Consider the following 27,732-nt stretch of genomic DNA (forward strand, 5'->3'; position numbering starts at 1 on the left):
CCAATCGCACTTCCTAATAAACCCACGATGAATGGCAGTAAACATTGAACATTTAACGTTCAAGTTCTCAAGCGATTATCGAACTACTGAAACAAAAGCAATCTCCAAGACTTGTATGGAGTCATCCACAGCCAGAAAGGAAGAGCAAGAACGAAGAATATCCAACATCGAACGCATTAACAGACCCAAAACCAATAAGCCAATAATTCAATACTCCAAGCCCAGCGCCCAATGCATACTTCAACTCCATTACTCATCTGGATCAATACGTCGTTTCGTGAGGGAGTCCATAACCCTCGTGTAGAATTTCGATGCGTTCTGCCGCGAAAACGTAATATCCACAGTAAGATAGTCTGGTAAAATCTCAACTAGATCTGCATCGCGATTAGAGTCCAAAAGGGGCATATAATGGAACTCGGTCGTATCAAAATTGGAAGCCATGTTGCCGTTTCCATCGTGCGCAACAGCAAGTTTGAAGTGTAGAGCTGATGGAGAAAGTTAGTTCTGTAGTATGTCAAATGTAGGTATTTGAAGTACTCACTTCCATTCGCACCAGTTTGAATACAGTCGTAAAGATAGTCTGCGTCTCTTTTCTTGACATTTCGAATGATCAAGCCAGTCAAATCACTATACAAGTCCTCTTTCAATTGCGCAAGATGAGCAGCTTGAGCCGCCTCAGCTGCAACACCTGCTGCAGCATTGCGATTTGCAACGCTTTTGACAGCGCTTCCGGGGCCCTTGTTATTCAAGGAATCGTTTGGCACAGAACTGTTCCTTGCTGCTGCCAATTTTGTCTGCAACGCTTTGATTTCTGTTTGGGCCGTTGACAATTGTGTCGACAGATCACCGACCTGTGATTGAAGTGTATTCACCTCTATATCCCGCTGTCGTAGTTGCTTCTGCAAGGTCCGAGATTCTTTCCCTAGTACTTTCTGAGCAGCAAGCTCTTCCTTTAGAGACTCCACAAGTTTGTTTGAAACTGAAATTGGCGGTTAGCATGATTGTCATTGCAGAGAGCGAATGTCCAGTCTTACCATTCGTAGCGCTTTCACACTGTTTTCTTATTTTCTCAAAATTGGCATTGGCCTCCACAATACCAATTTCTCGCAAGTTGCGGTACTTCAATTCCAGCGTCTCGTACTTCTTTGTCATGTCGCCGAGCTTGCGTCTCAGATCCGGGTCCGATGATGCCTTTTCCACGGTGTCTGCGAAAGTGACAGTTGCACGTTTCCGACCAGGCCTCTCACCATTAGTCAAAGATTTCAAAGGGGAGCCTATGCTAGACCTCTTGTCTGAAGATTCTATCTCGTCTGCTGGGTTTTGGCTGTCGGGAATCACAGGCTCTTCCGTCACGGATTTCCGTTGCCTACCACGGGGTTTGGTAGGTTTGCTAGATTCTTCGGTGGGCTTGAATTGTCGCGACGCTGTTGGTGTATATTCAAATTCACCGTCTTCCGTCACGTGCGTTTGTTTCCTATTACTTTCAGATTCTCGCGGCCTACCCCTCCTCTTTTTGACTGGTGATACTTCTTCCTGCGCAGCGATTTCCTCTTCATAAGCACTTGCTTCTTTAGCAACATCATGAAAGTCCAATCCGTCGTCACTATCTTGGCCAGTGGTTTCAGGCTCTGCGGTGGCTGCTCGAGGCCGTCCTCGGTTCGAAACTTTCTTTGCGGGGACATTCTGCTTCACTGGTGCAGCTGATGAGGAGCGCGTACTTTTAGATGCTGCTGTTTGTTCCTCGACCTTGACTCCGGTCGATTTAGGTCTGCCTCTGGCTTTCTTCACAGGTCGTTCATCTGGTGATTCGGAATGCGACGCGACTGCGATGATATCGCCAGTATCGTCGTCGGAATCGACCAACCCCGAGATTTGAGTCGCAGCTTTCCTCTTCGGCATGATTGCGTAAAATATTATTATACTTGACACTTAAACTAGCGACTTATATGTATGCGGTTAACGTCAAGAGGAAGATCGCAACACCAAAGAGTGTCAACTCAACTCCCCATGTTTGTGAAGGCTTGGCGCGGCGCGCGAGAACGTGTGGACTCAGAATACGCGCTAAGACCTTTAGGGCGCCAAAGCATGTGATTTCCCTCTTCAGTGTCTCCGCGGCAAAGCCACATCCAATCACGTCGTCACCGCCACGGAATCAGGCATACGCTTGAGTCTACCATATTGCGGCCCATCTGTTTTCATATCGAACTATAGATCTCGCACTCATTCTCTTTGTCTTTCTTCTTCATATCTTGAATATGGCGTCAGGTGGAGTTCGAAGATGGCAGCAGTTTTTCCAGGAGCTGGTGATGATAGCCGGCACAGTAAGACCGTCAAATGCCCCAGACAATCCTTATGACCTCGTGCTAACCTCAACCATCTCAAGTCGGCCTCTGCTTATTTTCTCGTCCGACACTTACTATCGCGCATTGACCAAGATCCTGAAAACCAGAAGAAGGAAGAACAGAGGAAGAAATCCGCAGCTATTCTGCGAAGACTCGATGGCCCCGACTCCGACTCCGATTCCCCCAACCGAGGCGGTTCGCGCCGACGACGGAAACAGAAGAGAGAAGAGTTGGTGTTGAATCAATACGAACAAGCTATTGCAATGGATGTTGTTGCTCCGGAAGATATCGCAGTGTCATTCGAGGACATAGGAGGACTCGATGATATCATTGAAGAGTTGAAAGAGTCCGTGATCTATCCATTAACCATGCCTCATCTATATGCCTCAACATCGTCGCTGCTCTCCGCCCCATCCGGTGTTCTGCTCTACGGCCCTCCGGGCTGCGGTAAGACAATGCTCGCCAAAGCGTTGGCGCACGAAAGCGGGGCTTGTTTTATCAATTTACACATTTCCACCTTGACCGAAAAGTGGTACGGCGATTCCAACAAATTAGTCAATGCTGTCTTCTCACTGGCTAGAAAGCTACAACCATCCATAGTCTTTATCGACGAAATTGATGCAGTCCTGGGTACGCGGCGGAGCGGTGAACATGAAGCTAGCGGAATGGTTAAGGCCGAGTTTATGACACATTGGGACGGACTGACGTCCACAAACTCCCTGGGGGAGCCACAGCGGGTTGTAGTGCTGGGTGCTACGAACCGGATTCAAGATATTGATGAGGCCATTCTGCGACGTATGCCTAAGAAGTTCCCTGTTAGCCTCCCTCCAGCTGCACAGAGGCTTCGCATTCTCGCCCTTGTCTTGAAGGATACTAAGATTGACCGCGCGAACTTCGATCTTGAGTATCTTGTCAGCGCCATGGCAGGAATGTCAGGTAGCGATATTAAGGAAGCCTGTCGAGACGCGGCAATGGTTCCTATGCGTGAACTCATTCGAGAGAAGAAAGCGGCTGGCATCCACATGACGACAGTTGAGCCCAAAGAAGTACGCGGGCTGCGCACAGAAGATTTCTATAACCGTGCCGGTAGCGGATTGAAGGTTATCCCTAAACCACCAACTGCGCCGAGGCGCGAGGGCAAAGTTGTCAGTGAAAAGGATGAGAAGGAATGGGCAACTGATTCTGAGGGAGTAGAAGAGGAGGTGCAGCCACAAGCTACGATACCAACTACGATTTCCGAGCCGCATGAGTAGTGGAGACGTGCGAATTAATGTATCACTGCTCTTCCCTCTATTATATGGCTGTGTTAGGCATGCCACACTAGCATGCAGGGCGTTCTGGATATAAATTTCTTGTATACATATCTATTGCCTGATTTATTTGCTGGACCGTAAGACACATGTCTCTCAGCTCAATTTTTGTTTGATCTTTGCTAGATATAAGTTAATGACAACGTGGAATGATACCTGACAATCCAAGTATAGCTGGGCAGACGTAGTGTTAACTGTATAATTATCGAATAGTGTCAAAAGTCAGGAGTAACTTGTTTGATTGAGATGGGACTGTGGATCAGGCTTGGCGCCGCGTGGATAGCGGCGGCGGGATGCCAGATTGGATTCAAGGACCCCGGCTAGTGTCACTCCGGAGTACGTATTACTCTCGCCTTCTGACAGAAACAACGTACCTCCCATACATTTCTCGAACGACAAACCAATCGCATAGCCATCTGCTTTTGGGAATAATAGCCATATTACGGTATCGTCGACTTGTCTCAATTTATACCCCAAATACAGATCTTCAAGGCACCGTCCGAATCCGCGCGCTTAGTGGTTTCGTCACCTGTTGGCTTTGTACCTCTGCGTGTTTGCTGTCCTTTTCAACCAAGCTCTGACTTCGCATATATCCGACAAAAGTACGCCAAAGATACTCACTACACTAAAGGATATTTCTTGCTGAAGGAATGACGGAGAATTAAAAGGCTCCCAAGCGGTTACCACCCAGGCTTGGTGGGGAGTGGTTTATCGCCTTCGGAGGCTATATCGAATGATTTAATACTATCCCAGCCAGGCCTTCGCAGACGGCCCCGAGCGTTTTATCGATCTTCCACGTCAAAATTACGGAGTACGGAGGACCTATATACAAACAGAAATAAACACCCAGAGCCATAAGTCACTGTAGGAATGAGCTCCAATAGCGACATCCTCGATTGTCTCAACCCAGCGGCGGTGTCAAGCACAAGTCGCGGATCGAATACATCCGTCCGATCTCGAAATAGAGGGCTCATATCTGTGAATGATGATGGTGAGGGTGAAGGGACGCAGGTTTCGTCAACTTCTAGACTCGGATCTTCGTTTACTGGACTGTCCCCGTCCCGATCCCGAGGTACAACACCATCCCCATACGCATCGCGAGGGGGGTCGCCTCTACCTCAAAAACAGTTCTCAAGGATATCGGAGCGGGATCTCAGCGGCGGTTATAGGAGTGATGAAGATACGTGTGGAAGCAGAGACACTTTTCAGCCATTCAATACGTCGAATAATCCATCTGGATTTTTAGAATCGTCATGGTCGTCTATTCAAAACCTTACTTCGTCACTTCTGGGAAGTGACTTGAAATGGGGCAAGTCAAGTTCTAATTCTACAGCTTCGATGAAACGCCGAAAACCCTCGCGATCTGATATTCCTGTGAGTCTATCGAAACAGCAGGGGCTTTCGTCATGGGCCCCTCCGACTCGTTCAACCCCCCAAATCGGCGTGGGAACGCAGGAAGAGCGACAGGCTTTAGTACAGGCGAAGAAAAGAGAGGTGTTGCTGCTTGTCAATGGCGATTCATTATCTGAGATGAGAGGCTGGTATAAGCGAAAAGACTCGGATGGTAGTATCATGGATCCGGAGCGGGATGAAGAGGCACTGGTCTACATCCATCACGTCCAGCCGAGCGATACAATGACGGGGTTATGTATCAAGTATGGATGCCAGCTTGCGATATTCAGAAAGGCGAACGGCTTCTGGCCGAGCGACAGTATACAGACGAGGAAGGTAGTGCTCTTGCCCGCCGAAGCATGCTCGGTTAAAGGACGGCGTGTGAATCGGGGTAGCAATGTCGATTTTCTGGGCGATGATCTGTCTGGCGAAAGTTCCTTGGAAGACCCTGCTGGAAGCTCGATTATGCCAAGTGAATCTCCGACTACAAGCACACAACCCGAGATTTCGCAAACAAACGACAGTGACAATGAGCGCATATGGAAGCACGAAACCTGGGTAGAGATGGAGGGATTCCCCAGTCCAGTTGAAATGGGTCGTGTACCTCGCAAGACATTAGGGTTCTTCCCACGCTCGCGGCGAAAGTCCTTATCTCTACCGTATTCTGACGTCGAACCTCCAACTCCTACGATACCTACAGCACTCAACCGTATGGATTCTTCCTCCTCTTCTCAGGCTTACCAGCGCGATAGCTCCTCAAACACTCATTCACCACTTAGAAATGGCCGTCCGGCTCACAGGCGTACCGGCAGTATCACCTTACAGGGTCCAGGTGGTGTTGGAACACTGGGTCGCGAAGTTCATGCTCCGGGTCCTGCACAGGATGGGTTGAATAAATTTGTCTCGCAACATCTCCCCAATCTTACAGTTCCTCCTCCTCCGCCGCCATCGACATTGCGCAAGGCGTCGTTCGATTCGACCTCGAGTGTTCTCTCAGGGACGTCAAGTACGGGTTTAGAAAATGTCGGGGGAGCCATTGAAGGATGGATGAGGAAAATGGCATTACGAGCAAAATCGACTTTGAATGAGTTACAGCAGGGTGGTCCACATCAGACTTCCTCTCAGGGCCAAGCACTCGGTATTGCAGGACTAGGTGATCTTATTGAACTTGACGATGGCTTTGAAGGAGGCATTGCCTCTGAAGCTGCTATATCATCTATGGGCAATGGTCATACCGAGAGTCATAGTGGCCGCAATCGGACTATGGGAAACTACTCGCAATACGAACGCTTCTCAAACTCGCCCTCATCCAGGAATCGCACTCGTCTACGTATAGACGACGCACACAAAAACGACTGATAACGCCGCATTGATAGATTCCCGTTTCCTTTTCTCTCATACAATCCTGCCTCTTTCACCAGTCATTTATATAGAGCGAAAGATACCTCTTGTTTATATCATCATTGTTTTGTTCTGTCGTGGCTCTTGTCTGTTTCAACCTATTCGTCTCTGCAGCGTCTACAGTTTTTGATGTCCTACAACATTCTGCATGCCGCCGATTTTGCATGGCAATTAGTCATCAGCATGTTCCCTCTCCGACTTTCCCTTCCATTCCATTCCCAGGCAGCTAATCACTTGTATTATTCAATTGGTCTTTTTTCGATCACTGTGTCTTATGTATCAAACGCCGGTGCTTGTAGATATCCCTGTATCAATGAAACTGGTGTAATGTAGATTAGTAGAGCCATGCTACTAGCATAAACGAATCAAGGATTATGTATCCTGGTGGCAACGGACCTGATCTACCTAGACAACTGTGCATCACTTATTTAAGTAGTCTATAGTTATCTCATAACTATCCACATAGTTAGACACCTACAAACGTAATCAAATGAGGCCTATTTGAACCCGTCCTTCGTAGTATCCGTGAGCGTGATACGATTAATCGACAATGCAGGGTACCGTCGGCCATTATAATTTGCGGGTTCTATAAGACTTCAATGAGATTGTTCATGTTAAAGGTATGCGACTGAATGTAAAGCTGAGGTATGTGAGGAATAGCAATGTATTCTGTAGATTTCGTTACCAGCATATCTACAATTCTACATACATACCTCATGCACTATGATAGAGTTGTAAAATACAAACAATACATTACAAACCTACCCCGGAATTTCACCCCAAAATGATACTTTAACCTTGGATTTCCCTGACGTTAGCGTGCAATTAGGTTAGAAATTAGGAATATTTATGTGTCTTATTGGCTAAAAAGATTGGATTAAATACTAGGCTGATCAGCCACGTACCAGAGCCACGTAACTTTCTTGACAATTGTGCTTAATTCAACACATAATCGCACCCAGTTCCGGTATTTGTAATGGTATTACCACGTATGTATTAGTATTAGGCTCGTGCTGGCTGGTTGACGATCTTTCCATACAGCACCACAACTTCCACCTCTTCTATTTCCACTCGTCTCTTGCCCTCCTCCATACTACGACTGCTACTATAACAGCGATCCGCAAATCACCTAACTATTCATACAATCAATTTGACAGTTGCTGCCAGTGGCTCTCTCACCTCACTTACTGTCGGCACTTTGGCCCTTACTCCACATTTTCATGGTACCTAACCCCAGTCCTTGGCTCTTTCCTTCAGTCGCCGCTGCAGGACCTCCCGCTTTTATCCGCGTTCCCTCATTTCTCGCCATTCACACAGCAGGCATCGCTTTTTCACCTTTGAAATCTAGATAGGCCATCTTAGGCAGAAGACAGGGATTCCCGTGCCCTATCGCTTTTCGTTTCTTCCTTCTTACTTTGACGCCCGCACCGAAAGCAAAAGCCAGGGAGTCCATCGTCCGGATCGCGCGAACTCGTATTCGGTCTCATTATTACCTTTATTTATTTCTACTTTACTCGCTTCCTCTCGTCGATACTAATTCGGTTTACAATTTTACATCCCTGGAACGTATCCCGGAAAAGTGCGCATCCGATATAACAGACGAACAAGCCAGATACACAAACAAACAGACAGACCCCTCCAAGCATCGATGGGAATTCAGTTGCGCCCCGCAGCTATATAGAATCATGGTCGCAGAGAATCAAATGGCAGGTCAAACAGAGCAGCAGGAGCATCAGGAGCAGCAGCAACATCCCAGTCCTGCGTCTAGTCAGGACCGATCCAAACTTGGAAGCAATAATCAGTCGCAGTCGACACCTTCCTCGTCTACGGTGCCTAACGCAGGTATTGCAAGCTTTAGAAGGTATGTTACCATCTATATACTGTTCCGTGTTGTTTCATATCCCAATTTTTTATATGATATTCCTGCCAAAATAGAGCATGTTTCTCTTTGGCATGTGAATGAAGTCAATTTTTCATGTCCCGTGACGATCGCGATTTGGGATGAGCACGAGATGAAAAGCTTGCCCTCGTCGATAATACCTTTATCATCACGTCAAATTTTTCCATATATGTCTTGGCTAATCAGTTCCTGATTTATTAATTACAGGCAACGCGCATCCCGCGCATGCGAGGTACGTTTTCTAATCTCCCAGTCTCACTATCCGTCGCGCGCATTTCCCATGTTAAGGTGTGCTTGTGCCTCGGCAAATTCGAATGCCCCACTATCTGCCCGAAAGCAAACCCTAGAGATGCATGTCGCAACTCGTGCCTGAGGGTAGAAAGGGAATAGTACGAGGATGATGACGGGACATTAATTAGAGGAATTTCTTGCTAACACATGCTTTTGGAAAATTGAAATAGACTTGTCATGCTCGAAAGGTGCGTTTACCCTTTATAGTTCCTATGCGACTGAGACGCCTAGAAACATCCTTCGTGTCGATCGGAGTGGCTGGTCTTCTTCGGGTTGTCACAAGCCAATATCAATCGATAAGCTTACTGATTGGATTTGCATATCACAGGTCCGATGCGACGCTGCTAGCTTAGGTGTGCCTTGCACTAATTGCGTGGCTTTCGCTATCGAATGTCGTATTCCAACTCCGAAAAGGAAGAAGAATCAACAGCCGAGAAACAAGGATAATAACGGGTATGTTACTGGAATAAGAGAAAAGACCCTACTTCCGTCCGATAAGCGTCGGTTATGGTAGCTAATGAGTGACTCCCTTTTAGTGACACCAAAAATCATGACCAGAGCAAAGACGATGATGACGACGAGGATCCCAACACACCGCGGACGCACGAGAATCCGGTCTTTTCTGCAAACCCTCCTATATCCATCGATGGAATGCCAGCGAACACATTGGCGACAGCTTCCCAGCCGAATCCAGAGAAACACAATCCTGGCCATTATAGTGCTCAAATCATGAAGCCAAAGTTCACAAGAGCACCAATCAAAGAACCAGGAAGAGTGGCGTATCTAGGCGAATCATCGAACTTGTCACTTCTTGTTCATGATCGAGGTCATACAGATGTTGTCCATTACCCACTCCCAGAAACTATTCGCGGTAGTCGTGGGCACTTGACCGAACTAGACAGCTTGGAGATTGAAATCCTTCATCGGCGAGGTGCATTTTTGCTCCCTCCACGGGATCTCTGTGATGAACTTGTCGAGGCTTATTTCAAATGGGTCGCACCGGTCGTACCAATCGTGAACCGCAATCGCTTCATGCGTCGTTATCGAGACCCGCAGAATCCACCTTCGCTGCTTCTGCTGCAGGCCATTCTCTTGGCGGGATCCAGAGTCTGTAATAATTCCAAATTGATGGACCAGAACGGCTCAACGATACCTGCGTCTACCACATTTTACAAGCGTGCCAAAGCACTTTACGATGCCAATTATGAGGATGATCGTGTTACTCTAGTTCAAGCCTTGGTGCTGATGGGATGGTATTGGGAGGGTCCTGAAGGTCAGTTCCTCGTCCCGAGTTCTCTACTCGCTTGTACTCTGGTCAAACTGACAAGTCTTAGACGTCACAAAGAATGTGTTCTACTGGAGTCGAGTCGCAATATTAGTGGCTCAGGGTTCCGGTATGCACAGAAGGTTAGTAACCATCAACTACTATAACGGTTAGGAATGTATTGACACTTTGTTTCAGCGTCGAAAACTCCCAACTTAGCAGATCTGACAAACGGCTGTGGAAACGAATATGGTGGACTCTGTTCACAAGAGATCGTTCTGTAGCAGTTGCCCTTGGAAGACCAATTAACATCAACATCGATGACTCTGATGTTGAGATGCTTACAGAGGACGACTTCATTGAGGATGAAGATGACATACCGGCCGAATATCCACCGGATCCCATTCACGTGCAGTTCTTTCTTCAATATGTCAAGCTGTGTGAGATCATGGGTCTTGTTTTATCACAACAGTATTCTGTCGCTTCCAAATCCCGGCGCACGAATGCCATTGATCTAACACACTCTGACATGGCGTTGGCCGACTGGCTTCAGAATTGTCCCAGAGCGGTATACTGGGAGAGGAAAAATCATCACTTCTGGGCCGCGCTGCTCCATTCAAACTATTAGTAAGTCGTTGGCCTTTGCAATTTCCGCCGGATTGATACCATAAACTGACCGGTATGCACAGCACAACACTGTGTCTATTGCATCGAGCACACATGCCGCCAGCTACAGCAAGCGCGAATAGTTATCGCACCGAGGAGATAGCGTATCCGTCACGCACCATCGCTTTCCAGGCTGCTGGAATGATCACGTCTATAGTTGAAAAGTTACAGTCTCATAATGAGATCCGCTACACTCCCGCATTCATCGTCTACAGTCTCTTCTCCGCGTTGATCATGCATGTCTACCAGATGCGGTCCTCCGTGCCATCTGTTGTAGCTGCATGTCAAGAGCGGATGACTATCTGCATGCAAGCATTGAAAGATGTATCGAAGGTCTGGTTAGTTGCAAAGATGGTGCATACATTATTCGAATCCATTCTGGGCAATAAGGTTTTGGAAGAACGTCTACAAAAGGCGCCAGGTAAACGACACCAAAAGAATCGACCCTCGGAACACGAGCAGAATATTGCTTCCAATCATAAGAAGACAGAGCTACCCAAACGGAAGTTCGATGACATGGATCTCGGATTGCCTAATGGTAATCCCACGCCTCCAGTGTCGTATGAGAGATCACGCCCACAGACCCCTGCTGCAACGCCTTCGCGAGAACTAAATTCGATGACCGGACAACAAGGCGGTATGGGCTCTCTCCCTCAAATGTCGCCCAACCTTCTCAAAGGCCAGGATGGTGCACAAAACACGGGAATGTCGCGAGCACAAACCCCTTTTAACCCTTCTTACTCTCTCCCAGCCACACCTCCAGATCTTTTCTTAGTTACCCGTACTTCACCTAATCTTTCGCCTACCTTGTGGGAAAATTTCCAGCCAGATCAGCTATTCCCTGATGGCACCAACTTCTTCCCCACGCCGGCAAATATGATGGACCCTCAAATGCAATCGACAACCAACACCATGGGTGGCCAAGGTAACATGATGATGAACCACCACCAGCAGCAGCAGCAGCAGCAGATGCCATCTCGGACCTTACCAGGCGCTCAAGGTAGCCCGTCTCTAGTCTCTTCTGGAGGTATTCATCCTGATATGGGCAATCTACCCCCTCAGCCGTCCCAGCAGATGTTTGGAATGGAAGGAATGCAGAACTGGGCAGGTCTTGACGCAGCACTCGCCGGAAACCCAGATTCTACCAGTCAGGATGATAACTGGAGTACTAGCTCGCGCGGAAATCCGACAGCACCGACGACTCTCAATGTTGAAGACTGGTACGTTTACTCACCCGTTTTCTCGTGTGTATATCGGATAATCACTAACTTTTCTGTCAGGTTCCAATTCTTTGGTATTAATGGAGGCTTTGGGGATCTTATAACTGACCCTATGACTGGCTAAGAACATCCAGGCTTTTGAAGCTTATTATAGTGCGACATGATGTACATATGGCAGAATAATTGTAACACTGTATATTGAAATACTGCTATTTCTTCTGCTCATGCAAAATATGTCTGAGAAATTCGTATGATGGAAATACTCTCGTCGGTGTATCAAGTGTATGGCATCATCTGGTGTGTCGACTATACTTCCATATCAGCCAATCAGAACTCGTATAATCAGATTTACACCAAACTAGTCCTGATATAGCTAGACCGAAATGACGTGCTCTTCCTCCTGTTCACCGATATCGGACCAGCCAATCACAGCCGCTCCGCCCCAGGGAGAACTTCTCTCCGCAATTAACTTGCTTATCGAGCTAGCATTATGTTGCTCGCGAATGACTCAATATTTTGATTTCAACTCATCAGCTGAAAACATTTTCTACAGTCTTCTTATTTATCGCATCAATTACGATAACAATTGAAGACAGGGACGTCGGACACATTCTTCCGCCATTTTACCCCTCCTCAATAAACTCCTACCGAACGAGGCGCCTCGAATTGATACGAGGTACATAAAAACAACATTATAATGTCATCTCCCAGCTCCGGACAGAGCGGCCCTTCGTCGGCCAGTGCTCTGAAGAAGGCCTTTCCTCATGTCGATTTAGACGGACACAATTTACCTCCTTCACCAGCTCCGTCGAGTCCCAATGCTGGACGCCGATATGCTCTTGCCACTGAGTTGGTGTACACTGAAGGCAGTGATCAGTACAATGCTAGCAGCGTACCTATTTACCAGGTTAGCTGAGGATTTACTCTGCCAGAATATCAATGAGCAATAGAATGCTAACTTCATTTCTGCGATAGACCGCCACATTCAAACAGACATCCGGCTCTGGCGGTGCAGAATATGATTACACTCGCTCCGGAAATCCGACACGCACACATCTCGAACGACATCTGGCAAAGATCATGTCCGCACAAAGAGCTCTCGTGGTTTCGTCTGGAATGGCCGCTCTAGACGTTATTATGCGACTCCTACGACCGGGCGATGAAGTTGTTACCGGCGACGATCTCTACGGCGGCAGCAACCGACTTCTCACTTATCTCAAAACTCACGGCGGTATTGTCGTCCATCACGTTGATACCACTACACCTGAAAAAGTGCAAGCAGTTCTAAACCCAAAGACGGCTATGGTACTGCTAGAAACCCCGACGAACCCGTTGATTAAGATTGTTGATATTCCCAAAATTGCCGCATTTGCTCACGAAGCAAACCCCAATTGTCTAGTTACAGTCGATAATACGATGATGTCCCCTTTACTTCTTAATCCGCTGGAACTCGGTGCCGATATTGTCTACGAGAGTGGAACCAAATATCTATCTGGTCATCACGATCTGATGGCCGGTGTTATTGCCGTCAACGACCCTACTCTCGGCGAACGTTTATACTTCCCCATCAACGCATCTGGTTGCGGTCTATCTCCTTTCGATTCATGGCTCTTGATGCGCGGCGTCAAGACCTTGAAAGTCCGCATGGACCAACAACAAGCCAACGCGCAACGCATCGCCGAGTTCCTAGAAAGCCACGGCTTCAAAGTCCGATACCCCGGTCTGAGGTCCCATCCGCAGTACGAATTGCATCATTCCATGGCCCGGGGAGCCGGCGCCGTGTTGTCCTTTGAGACAGGCGACATCAGTCTTAGTGAACGCATTGTCGAGAGCGCAAAACTCTGGGCTATCAGTGTCAGTTTCGGTTGTGTGAATAGTCTGATTAGCATGCCCTGCCGTATGAGCCATGCTAGTATCGACGCAAAGACACGCAAGGAGCGTGCCATGCCGGAGGATATTATTCGGTTGTGTGTGGGTATTGAAGATGCGGATGATTTGATTGATGATTTGCGTCGAGCTGTTAGTTCCCCTTTTCTTCGTCTGTCTGTTCTAAGTGAACATTACTAACTTATAACTATGTTCTTCGATAGCTTGTCCAAGCCGGTGCTGTAAATGTTTCGCTAGATGGCTTCCAAGCAGTCCGCCCAGCGAGCGACTAAATAGCACTCGAAATAGAGAAAAACGCTACTAAGCAAAATTTATATGTGTACGAAATGGAGTCGATATTGATGATTAACGTTCAAATGGGATTATGTTCCTCACCTTTCGGCCGGCGTTTAGGAATTTACTGCTTTTGTTTTTGCCTGACAAAAAAAGCATGATGCATATACATATGTTGATATACAAAGATCAGACCTTCCGGAAGATCAAAATAATCTAGAGGCGGTATTTTGTTCTACATGCGTCTGTGTTCGTAGTAATTCTGTAGGTGCCCGACCTAGTGGAAGGCTATCTAAGTATATAAGGGTGCTGCATAAGCCCTCAAGTCTGATACGCAAAATATACAACTTGACATAACGAAGAGATGGCACCGTGTCAAAGTATCAAGCAGAATCCGACTTCTCATGCTCACAACCACGTTCTTTCTGACAAATACGCCGGCCCGCATGTTAAATCCCAAGTAGGCAAGCCGCCAACGCAATAGGCGCGAATTTCAAAGACCCAAAATACATCTCGAGAGACGGCCAATTTCCCGAATAGCCCTTCCGCCGTCTCCGCGAGATGAAACACAGTCCTCAACTAGACCGTAATCGTGGAGAGGGCAAACACCAGACAAAAGATTACGAGTCCATCTCTTTTAATAGCGTGTTGAGCTCTCAATAGGAATGTTATTGAAAGTATGATGAAAATACTCATAGCGAAAACCCGGTACGCAAGGCCGCCGAGGAGAATATTATTTGCGACGGTAGGATCTTCCCCGCGCGTTTCACTGGTCCCAACAAGAACGGCGCCCGTGATCTGAATCACCGTCGAAATAACATCGGAAGTTCCGAGGAATCCCAATATAACTCTCGGGGAGAAGGAGTATACCGGTTCCTATTGCTACTGTCGCCAATATCTCGTATCAGCACAGAGAGAATTGTATAAATACCAGCAGCTTCTTCCACGATCAGACCATCGATTGATTGACTCTATACCTCTCGATGGTACAACCATGTTGTCACAGTCTGGGCACCAAGCCCTCAGGTCCTTGCACTCATTCAAGCCTTTTTCCCGTTTCTCCACTGTCTCCAGAAACCTGGAGCATTAGCCTCAGATATCCAGTTCAGAGCTGGGAAACAGAATCGAGAGTCTATTCACTGGAGATAGGCTGGCCTCGTGTGTTGTTTACGATAAAAGGGGGAGATGACGATGTATCTTCCTGCCCGATCTACGATACGTTTTAATTGATTCTAACCTGTCTTGGCAGGCGGTCTGAGATCGCCAAGACACGTGTGGCTTCCAATTGACGCGCTATACCGTGTTTAGACTAGCTGCATCAAAGACATATGACTTCCTTTGAAAGTCCGCACAGCCAAAACGATGGCTTTTCAGCGGCTTCCATATTCCATAATGATGTTAATGGCCAGGTGCAGAGCAAATCCCGAGCCAAAAATGATTTGTATATATATGACATGTGGGAAGGAGTTGGAGATCGAATGTCCATCTCCATACAACCATTCACGAAATGACATCGAGTCCCCTACTACTGTCGTCAAGTCTGTCTGATTGAAGAGTCTTGACTGCATTCACTCGTTTGTTCTCTAGATTTTTTATTCCATACTTCCATTCTACATGGTAGCCGAGGCTGGGCAGAACCATCCTCCTGAATTGTCCTATCAAATGGAAGATGGGTTGGACATATCAGAGCGAGCTACAACTGAAGCTGCAACTTCGGATCCACTCCAAGATGAAGACTCTCCGGCGGACCATCAGAGCAAGCGGCGAATCGCAATTGTAATGGCTGCGCTCAGTGTAGGTGTCTTTACTGAACTGTCGCTTGCACCATGATACTCATACGGTTTGTCTGTAGCTGTGCGTCTTCTTGGCTGCTCTAGATATTGTATGAGATCTCTCGCCCATAAGCTAGAGTAATATGCTGACCCAACAGACCATCGTTTCAACGGCTCTCCCAAAAATTGTTGCACAATTCAAGGCATCCGACAGCGCATATTCCTGGATCGCATCGTCCTATCTTTTAGCTAATGCTTCTTTTGTTCCTCTATGGGGTCGACTGAGCGACATTTGGGGCCGAAAGCTCATCCTAACTACATCCGTGGTTCTGTTTATATGCGGAAGTCTGATGTGCGGTGTGGCCAGGAACGTAACCACAGTGATCGCGGGACGGGCGATTCAAGGAGTAGGAAGCGGAGGCATCATCGTACTGGCCAATCTGTGCGTCTCTGACCTTTTCAATGTGCGCCGTCGTTCAGCATACTTAGGCATTTTTGGTGCTACATGGGCCATCGCTGGTGCTGTTGGACCTATCATTGGTGGCGCCTTTACCACCTATTCAACATGGCGATGGTGTTTTTACATCAATTGTGCGTACCTCTGTCTCCACAAATTCCTTTTCTAACACATTGATACAGTGCCAATTGGTGGGATCTCCTTGCTAAGTCTCCTCTTCTTTCTCAAAATCGACAACAATCTTAAAAGCATCGTCGAAGGCCTTCGCGCAATCGACTGGATTGGTCTCGTGCTTATCGTCGGTGCTACACTGATGTTCCTCTTGGGCCTTGAATTCGGAGGCTCCGAATACCCTTGGGCGTCTGCCACCGTTATCTGTCTTATTATATTTGGTATCGTTACCGCGATCATCTTCGGTCTCAACGAATGGAAAGTTGCTCCCACACCAATCATTCCCATCAGTATCTTCAGCAACTGGTACAACTTCACAGTCCTCGTGATTAATTTCTGTCACGGAATGGTTTTCATCGGGGCCTGTTTCTACCTTCCCGTTTACTTCCAAAACGTTCTTCTCGCTACCTCCCTTATGAGCGGTGTCTATCTTCTTCCATTGGTCGTGGCGCTGTCAATTTCGTCTGGCGCGGCGGGGTTCTATATGCGGACTACCGGCCGCTCCCGTGAAGTTATTATACTCGGAATGTTCCTCACCACGCTCGGACATGGACTCTACATTGACTTGAAACCTTATGCATGTTGGTCGCGGATTATCATTTACCAAATCATTGCCGGCCTAGGTATTGGCCCGAACTTTCAGGCCACTCTGATTGCCCTGCAGGCGAACACCAAGCCCTCAGAGCTGGCACGGGGAACGGCGACATTTTCGTTCGTAAGGCAAATTGCAGCGTCGGTCTCGGTAGTGGCTGGCTCTGTGGTTTATGGCCATATAGTGAGCACCAAAGTCGAGCTCATGGCGAAGGTGTTAGGACAAAGGATTGCGACGGAGATAGCGGTAGCATCAACAGCCGCGGCGGGCATTATCGAGTCATTGCCCGGCGGAGAAGACAGACAGTTCGTGTTTAACGTGCTGACGGATGCGTTGACATATGTTTGGATTCTTTACACGGCTATTGCAGGGTTTGGGTTTTTGATTAGCCTCACATTGAAGGATTTGAGGCTGGGTGATGTAAATAGACAGGAGTCCACTGAGGTGGAGAAGGGTGAGGGTCACATACGGAGTACAGGTGGATAAGCAACTTGTCAATTCAGAACTGTGGAATGACAAGTCCACTGTAATACCATAGTTAAGCATCCATTACTTGCTTACGTTTGATACATTCGTAACAGTCTTGAATTGTAAGGACTTCCGACTTCTGCCAGGAATTCAGCTTTACTGTCTTATCGATCGTAGATGTCAACTCGGAGAGACCTCCTTTCTCCGGGACCACTAACCCCGGTCAGTCTTAGCGCACGGGCTCGACATCGGAACATTCGGCGTATGGGCCGGTCGTGTTATCTTATTGATGGCAGGGAATGACATGAGCTGACCAACGTGTCTCTCTTTGTCTTCTCATCAGTGTCATCTATATACGATGGCTACCTTCGAGATACCATCGGTTTCTATTTATTTTCAATGATACGTATTGATCTATTGTCTTATATCTTATAATTCTATCCTGATGCGCGCCATGAAATACTTACTAATCGCTTATTGACCTGACTCATTGTACATTTCCCTGTATATGATTGCATCGGAAAACCCATTCATGACACTCGAAACCACCAAATCTCATACTCCATCCTCACCGACTCTTTCCCTTCCGTCATCTTCTTCTTCGTTCAGGTCCCTGTGAGCTCACTAGCCTTCACAATGTCTCGAGATGCGACCCAGGCTAAAGTTCCAGCCATACCGATCTCCACGGCGAAATCGGAGAATAAATGGAATACGCGCAGTTTAGGACTGAGGTTTGCGGCCGATGCTACAAGTGCCGCTGTCGCGGGAGCTCTTATCTGTCCTATTATTACTATTATTGATCGGTAAGACCATTCGCGTGAATTGTGTACGAAGAACATAGACTGACGTTCGCATCTATTGAATAGTGCCATCATTGAAAAAGCGTCCAAAGGTATATCGATTCGACACACGCTATCAACATGTCTTCGGTCGATGATTACCAAACCCGGCGGCTTCTTCCTCTCGACCCCGTTTATACTCATATATACTCTGTACGGCGGTACATATTTGACAGCCAATGCAATCGATACCGTCACATCGACACTACGCAATCAACCCTTTTCTACCGTGACCCCCGGCACGGCCAAATTTCTTACTACAACGATTGTAAATATGTCCATATGCGTTTATAAAGATGCTCGATTCGCAAAACTGTTTGGTCCGTCGAGTGACCCGTCTACTCAATGCCATCCCTCCGCGCCGGCCGTTACTGTTGCTACTACCGGTGCGTCATCCCTATCAGCTGCCACTGCAACTGCTGCGACAATTGCAAAACAAACCCCGACTATTCCTAAAGTTTCATATGCATTGTTCTGCTTGAGAGATAGCGTGACAATCTTTGCTTCTTTTAATATTCCTCCCTTGATCGCTTCCTCGGTACCGGATTGGATCGTCTCAACGCCAGGCATGAAAGCCGCCGTCGCGCAATTCTCGTGTCCAGCGCTGATGCAGTTCGTCAGCACACCGATGCATTTATTGGGTCTGGATTTATATAATCGTCAACCTCCCGGTGGTCTCGGTTGGCGGGAACGACTCCTCCGTATTCGGAGAGATTATATTGTCAGTTCGTTTGCGCGAATGGGCAAGATCGTTCCTGCTTATGGGGTTGGAGGAGTTGTGAATGTGAGACTGAGAGCTGCTTTGATGGAGAAGTTGCAGCTAGATGATGAACGAAAGCATCATTCGTTGGGTCGCTCTTTGTAGGCGAATAGAATGATGAACCTTATGACCATATATGTACATTTGATACACGTCTTTACGCCTTGTTTCAGATTCTTGGCTTATTCTGTCGATACTTACACGTCCACACTCTACTCTGGCGTTTCTAGATGGATGGGATTTGGTACTCGGATCTTGCGTCGATCATACCAGTTTTCGGTTCGATGTTTACCTTGGAGGACATGGAGTTTGGCTGTTAGATATGTTCTTTAGATATTTTAGATTCGTGATAATAGACTCGTTTAATGTTTATCACGAGACTGGCTGACCAGATCAGATGCTAAACATCGGATGAAGTTGATTAGATCATACACTAATCCTAACCAAGTATAGTATTGGCGGGGCTGACAGCCTAGTAAGCACTCTTATTGGTCTACCTCGTTCTGAGTGATCTTGCGTAACCCAGTACGGACTAGTGGCTAAATATAGTATCCATTCCAGGCTCCGCATTCCCCAAATAATCCACTCAACTCCTCAACTCTCTCAACATTATTTCATTCAGATAACTTGTCCTTTCATCCATTATTAGACGAGAATAGCTACCCTGTCTTGTCCTTTCTAACGATGAACCACCACACATGAGTGAGACATGTCGCCCTCGGAACCGAGATTTACGTCGCCACTACGTAACACCAGAGGAGGATCACCGAACGTCAGAGATGCAACCACGGCGACAGGAAGCAATACTCTGAACCCGACGGATATAACGACGAGAACGACAAGCCCCCGTCCTAGTACACCTATATCAGCCACAATCAACGAAGCACTTCGCAATAACCCGTTTGGCAGCACCTCGCGATCCCGTGCCCTCGAAGCCGAAGTACAAGCAATCACTTCTCTGCTTGAACACGATGAACGGCGCGCAGATCTCGAAGACCGGAACCGTTCGATAGTTATACTCGCAGCGCTATTTCCCGATGTACGTATCGAAGTATTTCGGGAACTGTTGATGCGGTTCGATGGCAAGAGTCGGCTTCATGTCTGTGTTGAGCAGTTGCTGAGACATAAAAAGCAGTGGGTGCAGGGGCGATGGAATATACCTCTTGATAGGAAGGATGATAATAGTAATAATAACAATAATGCGGTCGGCCCTGGATTATCGGCGGACAACTATGTGGTGGTTGCTCCTGAGGAACTGTTTCGGAGTGAGACGTATAAGAATACCGTCAAGGCGGTTCTGTGTAAAGAGTTCAGTGGATTGAGTCGGAGTACTATTGACGGGGTTTTGGCCGAAGTTAATTTCTCGTACACCCGTGCGAGACCGACACTCAAGGAATTGTCCAGGAAAGGATGGCGAGCGACTATCAGCAATCTGAATCCCTTCCGGCGCAAAAAGGATAATACCAAAGATGATAACCCTCTGATCATCTGGGAGCGGTTTAGAGATGGCGATGGAACAGGCTTGGCCATTCCCCGCCTCAGACAAAAGACTGGCTCCGATGAACTCGACAATGAGATACAGGAGGCGTTGATTGCGCCGCTTCTCCGCGAGCGAAAGGAAACTCAGGAATATCAAGATTATCGTCTCGCATCAGAGATCAATGAGAAGGACGCTATGGCCGAGAACGCGCTCTACGAGTGTCAATGCTGTTTGGACGACGTGGCTTTCGAACAAGTCTCTGCCTGCTCATCGGATCAAGGTCATATGATATGTTTCAATTGCATACGACGAACCCTACATGAAGCTGTCTTTGGTCAGGGATGGGATAATTCCGTGGATCCAGAAAGATCAACGCTGAAATGTGTTGCGCCTGTAAGCCATGGGGTATGCGAGGGACATTTGGATTCGATGCTCGTCAAGAGAGCTATCCTATCTGAAAAGGCTGGTTCAGAAACTTATCACAAGTTCGAGGACCGCCTCGCTTCAGAAGCATTACTAATATCCAACCTGAAACTCGTGCGTTGTCCGTTCTGCTCATATGCAGAGATTGATCCGATCTTCCATCCATCCTCTATTTCGGCCTCTGGCTTTCCCACCGGAGGCATATCCTGGAGATTTCGCCGCGGGAACCTCATTTCTACGATTTTGACGACCATTTTACTTCTCGATTTGATACCCTTACTTTTCTTACCATTCTTAATAACATTTCTTCTCTACCCGCGCACGGCAGCAGCCATCTTCCGTGTCTCATTGCAAAACCTATGTCTCCGAACCCGCAGTCCCCGATTTACATGCAAGAACCCTTCCTGTCGACAAGTGAGCTGCATGACTTGCCACAAAAACTGGCGAGATCCGCATACATGTGAAGAACCGCTTCAGCAATCTCTGCGCACAACTGTGGAAGCTGCCCGCACTGCAGCAGTGAAACGAACCTGTCCTCGATGCAATCTGTCATTCGTCAAGTCCTCCGGCTGCAACAAATTGACTTGCATATGCGGCTATTCAATGTGCTACATCTGCCGCAAAGCATTAAACGGACCCTCATCTCGTCGTCAACAACAACAAGGCGCTGTACGCAATCCGTTTGTTGCAGGAAGAGAGGACGACAATAACAATGCTGCCGATGCAGAAGCAGACGAAGGAGATAGCGGATACAAACATTTCTGTGAACATTTCCGCGTCAACCCCGGTACTCGATGCACGGAATGTAATAAATGCGAACTATACTTCGCAGAAGATGAGGAGGTGATTGCTCGCAAAGCCGGGGAACAGGCTGAACGGGAATGGCGATTACGACAATCCTTGATGATTGACAATGCCAACAACACGAATAATAATGATAATAATAATAATAATCCAAATAATCAGAACCAGAACCAGCGTCCAGGGAAACAGATCCTCAATGCCAATCTCCCATTACGATGGCAAGATAACCAATCTCAGAAACTAGGAAATCGACATCCCGATCTTTACCGTATACCGACCATGTACAACCATCACCACAACCGATCATGGCAATACTGGCTAATCGAAGTATGGAAAGAAGGACGCTGGAAATGGGAACTTCAGGGCATGGCAGATAAATTAGTGGAAGCGGTTGTTGTTATTGTTGATATTTCATGATTGATCGTTCGAATTGATTGCCACTCTGGATATCAATATGATCATAGTTTTTGGGACTGTTAGTATTAGATGGGTTTGTTGTGACAGATAAATCTGTAGGTCGACATTAGTTTGAACATCCTCATCGTTTATTTGTTCTTGTTATCATCCAGAGCGAGCGTGAATTGTAGTTGTATGACTGTCCTATAAAGTCGACAGAAGCAGACAACTCTATACAAGTATTACCGTCGTCGTCTCGAGAGAACTCTAAATCAATCCACAGTTCGATTAGGGCTACAATACCTGATAGGTAGGTAACGGCTTCATTGTGCATCCATGGATGTCAACCACACACCTAATAGATACAGTTCATGACATTCAATACATAATCATATTCAACCCCCTCTACGTACGTTGGCACTGTCGTCCACTTTATAGGTAAACCAGACTACAATATCAATCCAAGAAATAAAAGTAAAAGTATTCATTAAACCCAACTCAACATCACCTCCACCATAATTCAAACATCTACCACCTCACTATATCAAATATACATCTGTACAAGAAGTCGCAAGCCATAGAATGCATCTTGCGTAAAAAGACAAGATTCATCAAGGTACTTCCAACTAGGAAGTCATATGATAAGAAGGAAAAAAGACCCCCAGAGGTCGGGAAAGAGAATGGTAACACCTTAGACATATACATATATAGGTATAAGTAAGGGGTATGACGATTGTATAGAAAAAGAGAAAAAGTTAAAACGTAATGGGGAATAATTGAAAGTTCAGAAATTCCATGAGAGAAGATGGAAGAGGAAATGAAAATATAAGGAAATCTGTCGATAGCGAAGTCGATAGTTGTCGGGGAAAAAAAAATACAGGATAGGCGGTGGTAAGGACAAGGGTGAAATTTGATTGTGCGAGAAAGAAAAAACAAGTCAGTTTGATACGTCGTTCAGATTAGTTCCATCCCAAAGAGTTTTCGGACATGACAGGTGCACTGATCATAGCAGTACGACCACTTCGGCCACTATTGTGTGAAATGCGAGCATTTTGAGCAAACATGGATGCACCGCCAACATCGCTCATGGCAGCGGTGGTGACCGAGGGTGAACGAGCGTGCAATTGCTTGCGCTTCCTGTAACGGCGGGCAACGTAGAACATGACACCAGCGTAAGCAGCGGCACCGGCAGCAGCTCCGACACCAATGCCGATAGAGCTGGTGCGGACGTTATTGCTGCTGGCTGCGCTACCATCGCCCGGGTTGGAACCGTTGTCATTGTTGCCACCAGTCGAGCCACCGTTTCCGTTTGAGCCAGGCTTGCTGGAAGGGGCAGATCCAGAAGGTTGTTGAGCAACAAGGGGAATGTCAGTGTTGAGCATAGAGAAAAGGTTCACAATCGACTCCTGGTTGTATGTAGGTGGGTCATTGGGTGTGTTAGGCTGCTTGTACAAGTTGGATGATGGCAAGAGTCGGAGACCGTTCAAAGTGTCGATCTGATCGCTGGGAATGAAGAACTTGATAATGGTTGTGTCGTAGCCGAGAGTGCTCTTGGTATCGTACGAACCGAGCCAGTAGTTGACAACGTCGCTTGTGGAGTCAGCAAGAGCGTATGCAACGCCGATAGGGGTATAGTAGTAGATTTGGTCAGCCCAATTGGCAGATGTAGCAACAGTCTCCCATGACAAGGCCTTGTTGAAACCGAACTGAACCAAGGTAGAGTTCTCAGGAGTGTCTGGAGTGCCACCTGGAGGTGAAATAGCCTGAGGAATCTGCGTAGGTCCAGAGGATGACGTGGCGGTCGTTCCAGTGCTGGTCTCGGTCGGGCTTTGAACTGGGGGTGGGATATACTGGGTTGTCTGCGTTGAAGAGGCGCTGGTGGCTGTTGAAGCGGTGGTGCTAGTAGAGGTCTCGGATGCGCTGAAGGTGGTCTGTGTTGTTGAAGAGTGCACTGCAATCGAAGAAGGAGCGACAGTTGCTGAAGTAGCAGTCAAAGGAGCAGAAGACGAGACTGAGGCAGAAGCGCTGCTGGACGAAGCGCTTGTAGATGAACCGGGGACCTTTGTCGTGACAGCACCGCTGGACGACGGGCTAGAAGTTGTAGCCGTAGGGACAGCAGGGCTGCTGCTAACAGGGATACTAACAGGGATGCTGACAGGAATGCTAGTAGCCGAACCGCTGGAAGCAGTAGGGATAACAGCAGTGGACGAGGTCAATGTCAAACTGGGAATGGAGATGGGGATTGACAAAGAAGGAAGGCCAGTTGAAGTGGTAGGCTGAGAAGAGATTGTGGCAGAGCTGGATCCAGTTGCGCTGGCGCTGGCGCTGGTGCTGGTGCTGGTAGTGGTAGCACCAATAGGAAGAAGTGAAGACAGAAAAGAGGGAAGAAGACCTTCACTTGTGCTGCTGCTGCTGCTGCTAGTGCTACTAGCAGACGCAGACGCGGACGCGGACACAGAAGATGCAGGTACGGATGCAGGCACAGACGAGGTCGCCGTCGGTATCGCAGGAGACGAGTAGATGCTGGAAAGACCTACCGTGATACCAGGAGCGCTCAACGAGGCGGTTGAACTGGGCGATAGCCCACCAAGCAATCCACTAGATCCCAAAAGGTCAGAAACCAAGTTCCCATCTGAGCTGGTGCTAGTAGATGTGGCAGATGCAGCACCGCTTGTAACGGGGACTGTGACTGGAGCGGAAGTTGCAGCTGTCGGCTGAACGACGCTAGTAGGAAGACCACTTGTAGAGCCTACGGCCGGAGTTGTGCTTGGGTCGAACAGGCTTCCCAGAGCAGCCAACAAATCGGGAGTTGGCGAAGTCGTAGAGCCTGCAGCGGCGGCTGTCACGGCACCAGCAGCGACAGTGGTCGGGCTTGGCGTTGTGACAGGGTCGACGATAGTCTTTGTTTGAGGCGTTCCAGTTACCGTAGTGGATTGGCCATCAGAACCGACGTAGACGTAGATGGGGACAACGACTTCGTTGGAAGTACCACTGCTCGTGGAAGTTGAAGTACTGTTGGTACGTCGGTTGACATCACGGGGGAAATAGTACTTGGGACGCAGAACTTCTGCTGCGAGAGACTCGGTCGCACACGAGAGCGCGGCAAGAGCCACGAGGCTGATTGAGCGCATCTTGGAAGAAATCCTATTTCGAAGCGATCGTTATTCGTAAGCGTTCACGAGAGGTCGATAAACGAGGAACGAAAAATGGCGTGTCAAATATCAATTTCACGATCGAATATGACTGAAAAATCCCAAACAATCAACACTATACTCTCTTTTCTGCACACAGTGAAACCCACCCACAGCAACAATTATTATCACGATATGTAAGGGTTTCGGAAGATGACCCAATTAACGACCGACTTGTTTTATTTCTTTTTCTTGCACAATCAAACGAGTGGATGGGGAATAAATGTAATTCCCCTAGAGTTGGTTTAAACGAGTGAATACGTTGTTAAAGGAGCGTAGAGCGGACGTCACTATCGAGGCTGTTTAGACGTGGCGTGCGAGACAGAACTTTAAAGATAGACGGGGATGCGAGAATTGCGCGACGACAGACATGCAGAGGGAGCGGCGAATGCTGTTGATTGTCAATAAATTCGTCCCGTTCAAAGGCGTCGACGCAGGGCGAGCGAGGCACCGCAAAACAAGACAGCAAATCGTCGGTAGCAGCAAGACATGGAATGGAGTAGAGGAGGAAGCAGGATGAAGACGGCGGAGCGAAAGGTTAGGTAGTTAGTTAGGGGGAAGGCTGAGCGGGCGGGTCAGCACTGAAGGACTTAATGGCACGCACTGCTTGATCTAATTAAATCAATAAATAGTCAGCGGTCCGGCTGCCCCACTACGAGCGGTTGGCTGGCTCAGAGCCACGGGTTTGCGTATTAGACTGTAATAATACGCATGTTTATGTATTGATATCGACTGTACGGAGTACGTACACGCTGTCTCCTCTAACAAGTACTTACTCTGTACGCTGGCAGCACTACTCTGTACCAGAGATTCGAGACAGACCGATATGTAGTGTACACATTTGTACTCCGTACGGACTCGCACAATCTCAATTATGCGTTTTTTTTTTCATTCTAACTCTCGTATCGAAGCAATCTGCAAAGAACTGCCAAGCATTGCCAGCAGCAAGCATTCTGACATACAAAACAAGGTCAAAATCTAGAATCACGACCTGAAGGATGATCAAAGAGGTCATGGCACAGTGGATCCCGGGAAATTGTTCAAACAGACGGGGGCATTACTCTGTACCACCTCGTACGTATTACAGATACACGTAGTAGTCGATGATACGAGCAAACTGTAACCACGTGATTTATGGTGTTGTATGGAATACCCGCTTTCATTACGTGGTTCGTTACAAGAGCCACTCCCAGTTCTGCATATCATTCAATAGAGGATTTACATGTTGATCCGCGTGTATCGATTGCTATTGGACGAGACTTTTACACTCGTATAGTATTACATATCGAGAATACATTCAAATTTTGATAGACTCCGCAAGCACGCGTATTCAACATCCCATGATGTTTTTTCACTACGGAGTACTGGGTCTTCAAATACGAGACGAGAAAACGGCAACTAAATCATTCTAGTCACAAACCAGTATAGCGCTTGTAACACTTTCCATGGATTACATTGGAACGTCAAACTCTTTTCGGAAAAGCGGCAGGGGTTAAAGCTGCAGCCAAGCCCCACCGGTGTTTCTAAGCTGAGAGGCAACGGTACCTGATCGTGGCAATAAGAATAAGAAAGTGCGTGCACCAAAATACATACAGATATGTACGTGAGATTTTGGGAGTCGTCGGTTGTTTATGACCTGAAAAAGAGACTGGCTATTTTCGGTGGCATCGCTTTGTTGCTGTATGCTTAATTAATAGGTCTGATATAGCCGTGTCTTTGATTTTATCCACCGGGGCTTGCTTCTCTCTTACTGACCACTGACCGGATGACATGTTCGGATGGAAGACTTGGCTTTGCCCCTTTCACCCAAACATACGGATTTCTTCGCGATTTCGTGCTAAGACCATGTTCTCGAGTACTTTACTATGTATGTCGATTAGTTAGGCTGGCTCTGTTACCCAGCGACTTGAGACTTGACGGATGTGGTCGAGATAACCCCAAATACTAATCTAGTGTGAACCGGCGTCGTCGCAGTCCATGGGCTAAGCCGCCGGTCACAATCATACCTTCATAAACAAGAGTCGCCGACAGTTGGGTGTTCAGAGAATGGGGCTTGAGGGAGGGTTACAGTAGGTCCGGCTAAGTAATCACCGAATCTTCACTCGGCCCCTGACTGGTCATGCACTACGTCGACTTTAGTTTTTAGACTCTGGCTCCTAAGAGTTTAGGCGGCCAAGATGACTCAAGTTCGTACGTGCAAAGTCCAAACATGACTGAGCAACGCCAAACAGATGCTAAGGCTAAGCCAGGAGAAGTGCCCTGAACGATCAAACTTCATCTCGACTCGGACAGTTCGTCTCCATTCATGACACACTTGTCTCGGGTGAAAACATGGCATTGGAATTCGTACAATTCGTCCTTCACCACTGTTGTACAGAATCTCTTGTGCATTTGACAGTCTCGGCCAGCATTGTCAACATGACTTGCATCTGG

General features: G+C 47.5%; 9 protein-coding genes across 10 annotated transcripts, besides 2 other annotated features; 7 read left to right on the forward strand and 2 right to left on the reverse strand.

Moving 5' to 3' along the window:
• Positions 1-25: 25 nt before the first annotated feature.
• TSTA_120310 (chromosome segregation protein (Pcs1), putative) lies at positions 26-1,954 on the reverse strand. Its single transcript, XM_002482229.1, has 3 exons — positions 1,035-1,954; positions 542-979; positions 26-485 (listed from the first exon to the last, which is right to left on the reverse strand). Exons 1-3 carry the CDS (start codon positions 1,897-1,899, stop codon positions 250-252), a joined length of 1,539 nt encoding a protein of 512 aa, XP_002482274.1. The 5' UTR covers positions 1,900-1,954; the 3' UTR covers positions 26-249.
• A 206-nt stretch (positions 1,955-2,160) lies between these two features.
• Positions 2,161-3,760, forward strand: TSTA_120320 (membrane-spanning ATPase, putative). Its single transcript, XM_002482230.1, has 2 exons — positions 2,161-2,321; positions 2,384-3,760. Exons 1-2 carry the CDS (start codon positions 2,256-2,258, stop codon positions 3,593-3,595), a joined length of 1,278 nt encoding a protein of 425 aa, XP_002482275.1. The 5' UTR covers positions 2,161-2,255; the 3' UTR covers positions 3,596-3,760.
• Positions 3,761-4,031: 271 nt separating this feature from the next.
• Positions 4,032-6,657, forward strand: TSTA_120330 (LysM domain protein, putative). Its single transcript, XM_002482231.1, has one exon. It carries the CDS (start codon positions 4,523-4,525, stop codon positions 6,401-6,403), a length of 1,881 nt encoding a protein of 626 aa, XP_002482276.1. The 5' UTR covers positions 4,032-4,522; the 3' UTR covers positions 6,404-6,657.
• A 1,473-nt stretch (positions 6,658-8,130) lies between these two features.
• Positions 8,131-12,129, forward strand: TSTA_120340 (C6 transcription factor Ctf1A, putative; the record flags this gene model as incomplete). Its single annotated transcript, XM_002482232.1, has 8 exons — positions 8,131-8,306; positions 8,553-8,577; positions 8,965-9,089; positions 9,173-9,909; positions 9,971-10,043; positions 10,099-10,527; positions 10,590-11,786; positions 11,847-12,129. 8 exons carry the CDS (start codon positions 8,131-8,133, stop codon positions 11,908-11,910), a joined length of 2,826 nt encoding a protein of 941 aa, XP_002482277.1. The 3' UTR covers positions 11,911-12,129.
• Positions 11,515-11,535: a microsatellite.
• Positions 12,130-12,265: 136 nt separating the features above from the next.
• Positions 12,266-14,124, forward strand: TSTA_120350 (cystathionine beta-lyase MetG). Of its 2 annotated transcripts, XM_002482233.1 has the most exons (3): positions 12,266-12,693; positions 12,762-13,805; positions 13,877-14,124. In XM_002482233.1, exons 1-3 carry the CDS (start codon positions 12,484-12,486, stop codon positions 13,943-13,945), a joined length of 1,323 nt encoding a protein of 440 aa, XP_002482278.1. In that variant the 5' UTR covers positions 12,266-12,483; the 3' UTR covers positions 13,946-14,124. The 2 variants fall into 2 exon arrangements, with proteins under 2 accessions (XP_002482278.1, XP_002482279.1); XM_002482234.1 differs by having other exon boundaries at positions 12,266-13,805.
• A 1,436-nt stretch (positions 14,125-15,560) lies between these two features.
• TSTA_120360 (efflux pump antibiotic resistance protein, putative) lies at positions 15,561-17,498 on the forward strand (the record flags this gene model as incomplete). The annotated part of the gene is made up of 4 exons (XM_002482235.1): positions 15,561-15,740; positions 15,799-15,828; positions 15,877-16,309; positions 16,358-17,498. The coding sequence occupies 4 exons, from the start codon at positions 15,561-15,563 to the stop codon at positions 17,422-17,424; spliced, it is 1,710 nt and encodes a 569-aa protein (XP_002482280.1). The 3' UTR covers positions 17,425-17,498.
• A 238-nt stretch (positions 17,499-17,736) lies between these two features.
• TSTA_120370 (uncharacterized protein) lies at positions 17,737-19,379 on the forward strand. The gene is made up of 2 exons (XM_002482236.1): positions 17,737-18,209; positions 18,273-19,379. The coding sequence occupies exons 1-2, from the start codon at positions 18,043-18,045 to the stop codon at positions 19,108-19,110; spliced, it is 1,005 nt and encodes a 334-aa protein (XP_002482281.1). The 5' UTR covers positions 17,737-18,042; the 3' UTR covers positions 19,111-19,379.
• Positions 19,380-19,714: 335 nt separating this feature from the next.
• Positions 19,715-22,627, forward strand: TSTA_120380 (RING finger protein (Zin), putative; the record flags this gene model as incomplete). The annotated part of the gene is made up of 3 exons (XM_002482237.1): positions 19,715-22,102; positions 22,328-22,418; positions 22,575-22,627. The coding sequence occupies 3 exons, from the start codon at positions 19,715-19,717 to the stop codon at positions 22,625-22,627; spliced, it is 2,532 nt and encodes an 843-aa protein (XP_002482282.1).
• Positions 21,836-21,862: a microsatellite.
• Positions 22,579-25,239, reverse strand: TSTA_120390 (mucin family signaling protein Msb2, putative; the record flags this gene model as incomplete). The annotated part of the gene is made up of 2 exons (XM_002482238.1): positions 22,579-25,008; positions 25,033-25,239. 2 exons carry the CDS (start codon positions 25,237-25,239, stop codon positions 23,068-23,070), a joined length of 2,148 nt encoding a protein of 715 aa, XP_002482283.1. The 3' UTR covers positions 22,579-23,067.
• Between the last annotated feature and the right edge of the window lie 2,493 nt (positions 25,240-27,732).

Source organism: Talaromyces stipitatus, genomic scaffold (assembly GCF_000003125.1).
Source record: "Talaromyces stipitatus ATCC 10500 scf_1105507295555 genomic scaffold, whole genome shotgun sequence".
NCBI lineage: Eukaryota > Fungi > Ascomycota > Eurotiomycetes > Eurotiales > Trichocomaceae > Talaromyces > Talaromyces stipitatus.